The sequence below is a fragment of the Moschus berezovskii genome, chromosome 11, assembly GCF_049115385.1.
Source record: "Moschus berezovskii isolate FMDL1 chromosome 11, NW_MosBer_1.0, whole genome shotgun sequence".
Taxonomy (NCBI): domain Eukaryota; kingdom Metazoa; phylum Chordata; class Mammalia; order Artiodactyla; family Moschidae; genus Moschus; species Moschus berezovskii.
In genome coordinates, this window is record NC_142470.1 from 101,707,774 (window position 1) to 101,720,003 (window position 12,230).

General features: G+C 45.6%; 1 protein-coding gene across 1 annotated transcript in view; it reads right to left on the reverse strand.

Moving 5' to 3' along the window:
* IL36R (interleukin 36 receptor) overlaps positions 1 to 11,916 on the reverse strand; it is a 31,387-nt gene extending 19,471 nt beyond the window's left edge. The window contains exons 1-5 of the mRNA XM_088841601.1: positions 11,615 to 11,916; positions 11,166 to 11,234; positions 9,914 to 10,145; positions 6,315 to 6,510; positions 1,885 to 2,044 (exon numbers count right to left, since the gene is read on the reverse strand). Coding sequence (XP_088697727.1) covers positions 1,885 to 2,044; positions 6,315 to 6,510; positions 9,914 to 10,145; positions 11,166 to 11,223 — 646 coding nt within the window. The 5' untranslated portion in view covers positions 11,224 to 11,234; positions 11,615 to 11,916. The remainder of the gene's footprint in view (positions 1 to 1,884; positions 2,045 to 6,314; positions 6,511 to 9,913; positions 10,146 to 11,165; positions 11,235 to 11,614) is intronic.
* Between the last annotated feature and the right edge of the window lie 314 nt (positions 11,917 to 12,230).

A 12,230-nucleotide genomic window follows, 5' to 3' on the forward strand; every position in this document is an offset into this window, starting at 1 on the left:
AGAGTCGTCCCACTCCCCACAACTGGAGAAAAGCCCACGCAGCAACGAAGCCCCAGCACAGCCAAAATTAAATAAGTGAAAAAATTACCCATCTCATTTGTGAACCATCTGATTCATCTCTGCCTCTTTTCCGCTCAGACTTCAGGGCTCCATCAGAGCAGCGGCCACGGGTCTTATCATCATGATCTCCCTGACCGGCACAGGACCTGACCTTGATAACCTTATGGACCCCAGTAAAGGGTCCATACATGACTGCCTGAAGAACAGTCTCCTACCATTTGCAGCAAAGTGCAGATGATCACACCCAGAAGATGCTACAGCAGCTTCCTAAGTGGTCTCCAGATCTCAAGACCCTCTTCAACTCCTGCTTGAACCATCTCAGAACTGATCTCGTCCATCACGAGTGCAGCCTTGGGGCTCTGCACTTGCATGCATTCAAGGACTCCTCAGTGGCAACTTGGTAAAGCCAGTGTATAATTGGCCCCCTTGACCTTGCGCCTCTTTAACTCCACGACCTCAACTCCCATCACTCCTCAGCTCACACTTCTATATGCCCTAACAAGATTACTCTTAAAGCCAACATGAACTATGATGGTACACATTTCTATGCATTGTCTGAGGCTCTTTTCTCTGCCTTCCTCCCTCTTCTTTACTTCTGTAAATCCTGCTTATCCTTCAAACTTCAGTTGAGAAGATGCTTCTTCTTGGAAGCCTTCCAAGACCATTTATTTATTTGCCACCCATACATCTACTTTTTATTTTTTCCTGCTCCCCCAGACCCTGTCTATAACTCTCTCTGTCTTAACATAATGTTAAGACAATCCATTTATATCTTTAGCTCTACTACAACTGGGCTGATAGCTCCTCAGTAGAAGAAAGAATTTAAAAATTTTTCTTATTATCACATTTTAACAAGTTTTGGCACATAATAGGTTACAAGTAAACGTTTATTGCAAAGATGTGACATATAGATGATTGGACTCAACGATTCCTTAAGGTATTCTTCATTTGCCTTTGAAATTTCACCTTATAAAGAACTCCCAATGTAATACTAAAGCATAAGAGTAGTCAATCATTCAGTTCATCAATAGATTTGTGTGTAGTCTAAGTCAGGCTCTGGAGTACGTGTCAGGAATTCAGTGCTGAATAAGACAAGGATGGTGCCTTGTTCTGGGGAGACATATTGTTGCTGTTGTTGAGCTGCTGTCATGTCCCACTCTTTAAGACCCTGTGGACTGCAGCATACCAGCCTTCCCTGTCCGTCACTATCTCTCTGAGTTTGCTCAAACTCATGTTCATTGAGTCGGTGACGCCATCCATACATCTGATCCTCTGCTGCCCCCTTCTCCTCTTGCTTTCAATCTTTCCCAGCAACAGGGTCTTTTCTAATGAGTTGGTTCTTCACATCATGTGGCCAAAGTATTGAAGCTTCAGCATCAGTCCTTCCAATGAATATTTAGGGTTTGTTTCCTTAAGGATTGACTGGTTTGATCTTCTTATTGTCCAAGAGACTCTCAAGAGTGTTCTTCAGCACCACAGCTCGAAAGCATCAAAACTTTGGCACTCTGCCTTCTCCACGGTCCAACTCTCACCTTTACTGAATATCTATACTTTTTCAGGCACCCCATGAGCTTCTCTATAGACACAGTCTCACTTAATTTTCATGCATAAACCAGGAGTTTTGAGTCTTCTATCTTTTCAGGTGAGAAAATTAAACTGCTTATGCCCTTTCACCCCACTATTCCTAACTTCTGAAACTAATAAAGACATATTTGAGAGCCTGTTAATCCTCAGGAAGATCAGGATGGGGAAACCCTTCTGCCCAAAACCACTCATCTCGAGCAAACCCAAGAGCAGTCAAGGTGAAGGGTAACGAGTACTTACTGAGAGTCACAGAGATGCTATTGAAAACAGTGTGCTGTTTCTTTGCATGTGTGAGGCTGGCTTGACATTCATAGTTCCCTCTGTCCTCCACTGAGACATTCTTCACTAAAAGCTTTTTTCCCCGAGAAATAAACCGTTCTCCTTCTATCTCTATACAGTCCTAAAAAAAACAACAACAACAAACAACACTTTAGTATCTTAGTCCATGAACCATGGGGAGACAAGAAATCTATGTGATCTCTAGACCTTAGGTAATTTATAATCTAATTGAAGACATATATATTTATATAATGACGTAGCTCAGTCGTGTCTGACTCTTTCTGAACCCATGGACTGTATAGCCTACCAGGCTTCTCTGTCCATGGAATTTTCCAGGCAAGAGTACTGGAGTGGGTTGCCATTTCCTTCTCCAGGGATCTTCCCAACACAGGGATCAAACCTGGGTCTCCTGCCTTGGAGGCAGACAGACATTTTATTGTCTGAGCCACCAGAGAAGCTCAGACTTCTCTGAGCTTATACTAATACATAAATACAAATGTATATTTATATAAGATATCAGACTTTATTTTGGGGGGCTCCAAAATCACTGTGGATGCTGACTGCAGCCATTAAATTAAAAGACGCTTACTCCTTGGAAGGAAAGTTATGACCAACCTAGATAGCATATTAAAAAGCAGAGACATTACTTTACCAAAAAAGGTCCATCTAGTCAAGGCTATGGTTTTTCCAGTGGTCATGTATGGATGTGAGGGTTGGACTGTGAAGAAAGCTGAATGCCGAAGAACCGATGCTTTTGAACTGTGGTGTTGGAGAAGACTCTTGAGAGTCCCTTGGACTGCAAGGAGATCCAACCAGTCCATTCTGAAGGAGATCAGTCCTGGGTGTTCTTTGGAAGGACTGATGCTAAAGCTGAAGCTCCAATACTTTGGCCACCTCATGTGACAAGTTGACTCACTGGAAAAGGCTCTGATGCTGGGGGGGTTGGGGGCAGAAGGAGAAGGGGACGACAGAGAATGAGATGGCTGGATGGCATCACCAACTCGATGGACATGAGTTTGAGTGAACTCTGAGAGTTGGTGATGGACAGGGAGGCCTGGCGTGCTGTGATTCATGGGGTTGCAAAGAGTCGGACACCACTGAGCGACTGAACTGAACTGAATTGAACTGAAGATACATATATATCATCTCCTGGAGAAGGAAATGGCAACCCACTCCAGTATTCTTGCCTGAAAAATTCCATGGACTGAGAAGCCTGGTGAGTTACAGTCCATGAGGTCACAAAGAGTTGGACATGATTGAGCACACCAGTATATATATATATATAACATATATCCCCAGAAAATTTGACAAATAGTATTCTATAGGCTAGAGTGAGTGCTATAAATATGAGTTGAGAGAAGAGAAGCCTGTGTAGACAGGAAGGAAGACTTCATGGGGAAGGATTACACCTGCTCCATAAAGGAGTTCGGCAGGAGGATGTGATCAAGCAAGAATGTCCTCCACCCACAAGAGCCCAAGCCCACCAATGCACTGCTATCCAATGGCACCAAGTAAGGCTGCAAGCCCAGGTGAGTAAGGAATGCCCCCTCATTCCATCCATTCTACCTCACATGCTATCTTGATGATCCGCACTTCCTAACTCAATTTCTCAAACAGCCTAAAGAGCAACATGGCACAGAACTCAAGTCCTTCTGATTAATTCACCAAGTGAGGACTTGACTGAAAAAAACAGGCATCAACAAATTAATGGATAAAGGAGATCTGAGGTATATATCTGCACCTATATATCTATGTTTCAATATTAGTCATAAAAAAGAATGAAATAATGCCATCTGAAGCAACATGGATGGACCTAGAGATTATCATACTGAGTGAAGTGAGTCAGACAGAGAAAGACAAATATCATAGGTATGACTTATATATGGAATCTAAAACACGATACAACTACTTATTTACAAAAACAGACTCAAGATATATGACTGTCAAAGGAAGCGATGGAGGAATAAAGTAGGAGTTTGGGACTAGCAGATATAAACTACCACATAAAAAGCAAACAACAAAGACCTACCGTACAGCATTGGGAACTAGAGTCAACATTTTGTAAGAAACCATAATGGAAAAGAAAGAATAAAATAAAAGGCAGGGAAAAGGACATTCATTGCCACATTGCTGTGAGAGAAGAAAACAGAGACAGACTAAATGAATGTAAAACATATAACAGAGATGACCAACAAAGGTGAAGACTGGTTCTTTGAAAGGAGTAACAGAACTGATAAATCTCTTACGAGACTGAATAAGACAGAGAGTGTGTGTGGGACAGACAGACATACAAAGAAACACATTGTAGTAGGGAGTAAAGGTAAACCTTACCATGGAAGGAGACATTAAAAGCAGAGCATTGACATTGTTTAGCATTTTCATGCGGAGAAGGCAATGGCAAGCCACTCCAGTACTCTTGCCTAGAAAATCCCACAGATGGAGGAGCCTGGTGGGCTGCAGTCCGTGGGGTCGCTAAGGGTCGGACACGACTGAGCGACTTCACTTTCACTTTTCACTTTCACACATTGGAGAAGGAAATGGCAACCCACTCCAGTGTTCTTGCCTGGAGAATCCCAGGGACGGGGGAGCCTGGTGGGCTTCCGTCTATGGGGTCACACAGAGTCGGACACGACTGAAGTGACTTAGCAGCAGCAGCAGCAGCATTTTCATGCCAGAGCATCTGTAACACTTAATGAAAAGAACAACTTCCTAGAAAACAAAATCTTACCAAAACCCATTCAAGAATAAGCAAGAAATTTGCACAATCCTATGATCACTAAATAAACGGAGTCAGTAGATGGAAACATTTCCACAGAGAGAACTTATGATCCAGATGGATGTACTGGCAAGGACTAACAGGCAGAGCTGGGGAAAAACTAGTTCAAATACTAAATACTATACTGGCTTGTGCTCCTGCTTGCCAAGGATTATGCCTTATACATTATTATCTGCTGAAACGGTCAGGAAAGGCGAAAGTCTGAAGGTAAAAACACAAGGTGTAGAAGGGTGAGAATATGATGCCCCATTTCCATAAAAAAAGGACGGACTAGGACATATGGCGACCTCCTCAAAAAGGACTTATGCCAGCATGCTGAGCCCCCCAGGACGGCTGCTACCAGTATGCTTGTGTGGAATTACCCAGGATGATGCAAAGCCTACAAGGAACCAATGATAGCAGCCAATCATTGGAAGGACTGATGCTAAAGCTGAAAGTCCAACACTTTGGCCACCTCATGCGAAGAGTTGACTCACTGGAAAAGACTCTGATGCTGGGAGGGATTGGGGGTGAGAGGAGAAGGGGACGACAGACAATGAGATGGCTGGATGGCATCACCGACTCGATGGACATGAGTTTGAGTGAACTCCGGGAGCTAGTGATGGACAGGGAGGCCTGGTGTGCTGTGATTCATGGGGTCGCAAAGAGTCAGACACGACTGAGCAACTGAACTGAACTGAACTGAACTGAATGGGCCCAGGAAATATTGATCAGAACTGCGAAGGAGACTTTCCAGGGCATGCCTTCCTATACTTTGTGATTCTTGAATCCTGTGTGTGGACTGTGCATTCAAAAAAACCACTATCCATTCAGTGAAACTACTTAATTAATCCTAATGAAAAAGAATAATGAAGGATAGTCTGAAAAGCAAGAATAACTGGGGGAGGGGTGGATACAAATAAGCAATTACAAAGCTCTAATAACTGTAAATTAGAAATAAGTAATTTGCAGGGTTAAATTATCAATTGCAATTAAGTCACAAATCTCTCTCTTTAGCAATTTCACTTTAAAAGGTACAACACAGGGCTTCCCTGGTGGCTCAGACAGTAAAGAATCCGCCTGCAAAGTGGGAGACCTGGGTTCCATCCCTGGGTTGGGAAGATCCCCCGGAAGAGGGCACAGCAATCCACTCCAGTATTCTTTCTTGGAAAATCCCCATGGACAGAGGAGCCTGGTGGCTACAGTCCATGGGGTCAAAAAGAGTCAGACATGACTTAGCGACTAAGTACAGCACAACACAGGGCTTCCCTGGTGGCTCAGTGGTAAAGAATCCGCCTGCCAATGCAGGAGACATGGGTTCAATCCCTGGTCTGGGAAGATCCCACATGCCATAGAGCAACTAAGCCAGAGCACCACAAGTACTGAGCCCACACACCCCAGAGCCCATGCTCTGCAGCGAGAGAAGCCACTGCAATGAGAAGCCAAAGGGCCACACTGAGAGCACATCCCCCTGCAGCCACAGCTAGAGGAAAGCCCACGCAGCAGCAAAGACCCAGTACAGCCAACGAATATCATTATTAAAAAAAGAAAAAAGTAACTTTAAAAAAACAAAAACAAAAAATGAGGTTTTAAAGAACAGGAAGGAAAATATCATTAGGAATTTTTTTTATTTTACCTTATACCACTTTACTGAATCCAAATAAAAATTGTTCGGGAAGTTGAGATGACATATAAGGATGTCATCTCTTCCAACCTGCAGGATCTGCTTGTACTCGTGAGGCACGTTCAGTTGACTATTTCCGGAAGCACCACACCAATGTTTTTCAAACACAGTGAGGTTGACTTGCATTCTGGGACAGATGCCCGTGTCACTGTAAGAAAACAACAGATTGTAACTTCAGAAACTCAAACAGTCATAGAACCAAATGATTCCATCCATCTCCCAAAATTTCCTGATCCTCTTCCAGGCACAGTGCCCAACTCTTTACCTCAACAAGACAACATATAGCTCACAAGTCATTCATTACAAAAGGAAAAAAAAGTATTTGGACTGTGGAAACATGGGAGGACATCTTATCCAAATAATCAAAATGAACATCCCCAAGAACAAGCGTGTAACAAGAGGTACCTCTGAGTGTGCTGTCTAAAAAGAATGCAAACCAGCTCCATAGCGTTCCAGCCAAGGAGGCTCAGCCTGAACGACTGAGGAAGAAATGTCTGGCAAACTCAAATTAAGAGATACAATACAAAATAATTGCCTGTACTCCTTAAGAATGTCAACGTCACACTCTCTCTCTCTCTCACACACACACAGCAGGCTGAAGATCTGTTTCCAATGAAAAGAGATTAAAAATAAACAGCAAGTCCATTCTATTCATCTGAGTCTCTATTCCTGCCCCACAAATAGATTCATCAGTACCATTTTTCTGGATTCCATATGCATGCATTAATATACAATATTCATTTTTCTTTTTCTGACTTCACTCTGGACATAGAGGGGGAGGAGAGGGTGGGACGAATCCAAGGAGTAACATTGACATATTCACACTGCTGCTGCTGCTGCTGTTGCTAAGTCGCTTCAGTTGTGTGGACTCTGTGCACCCTATACACGGCAGCCCATCAGGGTCCTCCATCCATGGGATTTTCCAGGCAAGAGTACTGGAGTGGGGTGCCATTGCCTTCTCCGGACATATACACACTACCATGTGCAAAATAGACAGCCAGCATGAAGCAGCTCTCTAGCACCAGGAGCTCAGCTCAGGGCTCCGTGATGATCAAGAGTGCTGGGGTGTGGGACTGTGGAAGCGAGGCTCACCAGGACAGGACACACGTGTACTTTTAGCTGATCCACACTGTTGTACAGCAGAAACAAGCACAGTGTGTGTGCATGCTCAGTTGCTTCAGTCATGTCTGACTCTTTGTGACCCCACAGACTACAGACCCCACAGACTACACCCCGCCAGGCTCCTCTGTCCATGGGATTCTACAGGCAAGAATACCGGAGCGGATTGCCATGCTCTCCTCTTGGGGATCTTCCCTACCCAGGGATCGAACCTTTGTCTGCCTGTGTCATCTCCTGCATTGTGGGTGGATTCTTTACCCACTGAGCCAGCAGGGAAGCCCACCAACACAACACTGTAAACCAGTCATCCTCCAATTAAAAAAAAAAATTGACAGCTAAATGCAATGCAATGATCCTGAATTGGATCCTCTACAGGAAAAGTAAGAAAAACATTTATAAAAGTCATCCTGTAGAAGATAGATAAAACTACTATATGAATCAGGGAGTAGATAAAAGTATTGTGTTGGTTAAATTTCCTGCATGTGATAACTATTTGGTGACGATATAAGAGAATATTCTTGTTGAGAGAAAATACATATTGAAATGAGAGAAATACATCAGGGTCCCTGATGTCTCAGAAGGTAAAGAATCTGCCTGTAATGCAGGAGACCAGGATTTGATCCCTGGGTCAGAAAGATCCCCTGGAAAAGGGAATGGCAGCCCACTCTAGTATTCTTGCCAGAGGAGCCTAACAGGTTACAGTCCATGGGGTCACAAAGAGTCAGACACGACTGAGCAAATAAAACTTTCACTTTTTATATGCATATGTATAACTGAATCACTTTGCTCTATACCTGAAACTAACACAACAGTGTGAATCAGTTATACTCCAACAAAAATAAAGAAAAATAAAGCTCCAATTACAGTAGAAAATGAATAAATCCAGACTGGACAACCAGACAGATTCATGTGACATAAGATCTCCAACTCCAGTTAATTAATAACCTAGAGGAAACAGGAAATCAGACCCCATAAGACATGGGTGGCTGATCTGCAGAGAGTGAAATTGTGGGGATGGGGCTACTGGCACTTGCAAGTGTGTCACCGAGTAACGGTGTACTCTGAGTCAATCACACAGAAATGAGGAAGGCACGTAGTCATCTGGAAACACAGATAGGGACCTAGAGACCCTAGGGACCGTGAGAGAGGAAGGATGCAGCTGCATTTCTGGGGTACTTCACACGGGATCTGGGGTAATTTTTACTTCAGTCCTATCTGACTGGCCTGATTTCCACTTTACAGATAAGAAAGACAAGGCTCGTAGAGGTCGAATAATTCATGCAGGTCATGCCCGTTGCCAAAGGAGGATAACAAAATGGGACCCTCAACCAGAATTAGGTCTGCAGATGCGTTTTAATTAGGACACACACACAAAGCTTATTGGAAAGTTAACCACATACACACTCATTCTATAATTTCCAGGTTACCTTGACAATTTGGAAGATGTCCTTGAACTGAATGAGTGTGTGTGTTAGTCTCTAAGTTGTGTCTGACTCTTTGCAACCCCAAGGACTATAGCCTGCCAGCCTCCACTGTCCATGGGATCCTCCAGGCAAGAATACTAGAGTGGGTTGCCATTCCCTTCTCCAAGGGATCTTCCCAGCCCAGGGATCTGGGTCTCCTGCATTGCAAGTGGCTTCTTTATTGCCTGTGCCATCACTGAACTGAAGAGATTGCCAATTTCGGTGAGGCATATGTTTTCCTGTTCACTGCAGTCCCCGCAAGACCTATGTCACTCACTCACGTTACTTCCTAGCTCAAGCCTTAGCGTGAGGTCTGGAACACACCTGATGCTTGGACACTGTTAAATTCCTACAACAGATTCCTTACAAAAAAGGGCTTGAAGGAGGCATATACCTGTCTGGATGAGCTGCCAGTCACAAAAACTTTTATTTCAAGAAAGAAGGCAGCAATCATATTGCAATAAATAGGTTTTGTAAGCTGGGCTGACCTTGGGCAGCATTTCAATGAGAAAAGATGCATTTCCTATTTCAACAGTTGATTTACAAATCTCTTCTGTTTAAAAGCCTGTTCATTGAAACCATCTCACAACAATCACAAAAACTATATTCTTCTCATTGAGTTTTCTACATCGATTAAGAGTTTATCAAGAATTTTTCTAAAAGAATTATACCCATATGTATATACACATATATACACATGGGGTTCCCCAGTAGCTCAGTGGTAAGGAATCTGTCTGCCAATGCAGGAGACTTGGTTCAAACCCTGGGTCAGGAAGATCTCCTGGAGAAGGAGATGGCTACCCACTGCAATATTCTTGCCTAGGAAATCCCATGGACAGAGGGGTCTTGTGGGCTACAGTTCATGGAGTTACAAAAGAGTCATACACAACTTAGCGACTACACAACAACAGCATATACACACATACATGTGTGAGTAAGAGAGAGTTCTGTTTTGAATGAGGAACTTACTTCGTGTGACATTGGTAGATCCCAGAGTCCTCCCCTTTCACGGGGAGAAACAAAATCCAATTTCGGTCCTGGTGAATTCTAGACTGTGTGTTTTTGGGTATTGGGATTTGGCTAGGATATTTATACCATGTTGCATCTACTTTCCCCGATGTTGGCAGAGGGTAGATGCAATTAAAAGCTGTAGGCTGGTCTACTGATGCCGTCTCTTGCAGAGTCAAGTCCTCGCAAGCATCTAGGGAAGGAAAGGGAAACAGTAGTCACCACTGAGTGCTGGTGTTGGTTATTATTTGTTTGAACAAACACCTCAATTTTCTTGCTGATTTGAAATTTTATTTAAAAGTTTTCTCATCATGAGAGTTTCCCAAAAACAGTCTGCTGATGTGGAAGTATAACCCAAACTCCTTCCAACTGTCCCTAAGAGGGAATTTACTGAGTCCAGTCCTCCCCCTATTCCCAAATCATCTTTCCCATTTGGAATGATTTTCTCTTTCCCTTCTATTCAGCTGGTAAAGAATCCACCTGCAATGTGGGAGACCTGGGTTCAATCCCTGGGTTGGGAAGCTCCCTGGAGAAGGGAAAGGCTACCCACTCCAGTATTCTGGCCTGGAGAAGTCCATGGACTTATTAGTTCATGGGGTCGCAAAGAGTAGGACAGGACTGAGCAACTTCCACTTTCTTCACACTTTCTTCTATTCTAAGACCCTAATTCCTTCATCCTCCTCCTTCAGAGAAAACATTTCTATTCTGAGCCCCATTTGACCTGTTTTTCTTCAGCACTGCCTTCCAGTTAATTCAATCTGTCCCAAATAAAACCTGTAAGTATTTTGTCCCACAAAGGATTGTTTAAAAATTCCCTCACATTAAAGTTCCTTTCTAACACATTGCTTAGTTTTTCTTAGAAGTAATTAGTTCCATTGCTAGTTTCTTTGCTTTTTACCTTGATTTAAAACGTCCCTTTGACATATAAAACATAATCTCTTTGTGCGTTTTAACTCGAGTCTTGACTTGCAACTTTGCCCAACTCCTCCCCGCTTCAAGTCACTTCAAAGCTCAAAGGTGACGTTCCGCGCAGGGCATCAGACACTGGGAGCTGAAGCCTGCAGCTTCCCCATCCCGCGGGATTCTGCCTGGACTACTGGGGCAAGTCACCGTGCGCGATGCTCCAGGGTTCGAGAGGAGCTCGCACAGAGCGGCGGGGAGGTGGGAGGGAGGGCAGCCGCTGAGACCCGAACTAAGAACTACCCGGACGTACCTGCTCTGATAAAGCGCGGAAGAGCGACGGACACGACACAGAGGAGCAAGGACAGCATTCCCCTATCAGCTGCGAGAAAGAAAGAGGATGGTATGGGAAGGGGCGCAGCGGGCACGGCGCGCGCTTCTCTGACACAGAGCCTGGGTAGTGAGACCTCTGAATCTCAGAGAGCCCAGCCGGGCCACCCACCTTCCCTTCTTCACCCGGAGCCCCCCGTGTACCCGGACGTGTCCCCCAAGACTGCTCCCTCCCCGGCCCCGTTCTCTCTCTGAGCGCCCATCTCCAGAATCCGGCATCAGTGGAAGCCTCCAAGCCCCGGGAGGCGCCGTGGGGGCCTCGGGGCGGGTCCCTTCTTCCAGGCAGCCCAGTCCTCCCTTGGGGGCTCAGCGACATCCCCTCTGTCACCCAGCCCTCGGCCCCTGCGCCCATGGTGGTGCCCGGGTTCACACCCGCGCGTCGCGCGAAGACTCCCCTGCGGGCGCTTGACCTGGGGACCCTCTGTGCCCGGCAGTCTGCAGGAAAACTCCAAACACCCGCTCACTCCGGAGAAGCCAGCTTAGGCCTCCGTGGCAAAGGCCGGCAGGAACAAGGGCAGGAAGACGCACGAGCAGCGGACGGGTGCGCCACACCTTCGTCCAGAGACGGAGTTGTCTCCCCCACGGTCGCCCAGCCGGGCAGGGGCCGCCCCGGAGTCCGGATCGCCGCCCCCCGCCCCAGTCGAGCGCATTTTTGCCACCTCCTTCCCTGAGCGCCTTTCCAGTGCCTGGCGCCCCGCCCGCGCTGCTCGCCGCCCACCTCAACTGGGTGTGTACCTGCCCGACTGGATGGGCGCGCGGGATCGCATAGAAAGTGCAGACTGACAGCCGGGATTGAGCCTGTGGTGGCATTTCCATACCGGGCTAGTTGCTCACCACCGTGGGCGGGGCAGGCCTGCCTTCCCAGTGGGAGCTTAAGGAGGAAGCTGCCATCACAATAGGAAGTGCCTTGGAAGGGTTTTGGCCCGATTGTCTGGCAGCTAAAAAGTGCTCCATACACAGTAGTGCTAGTCGCTCAGTCGTGCTCTCT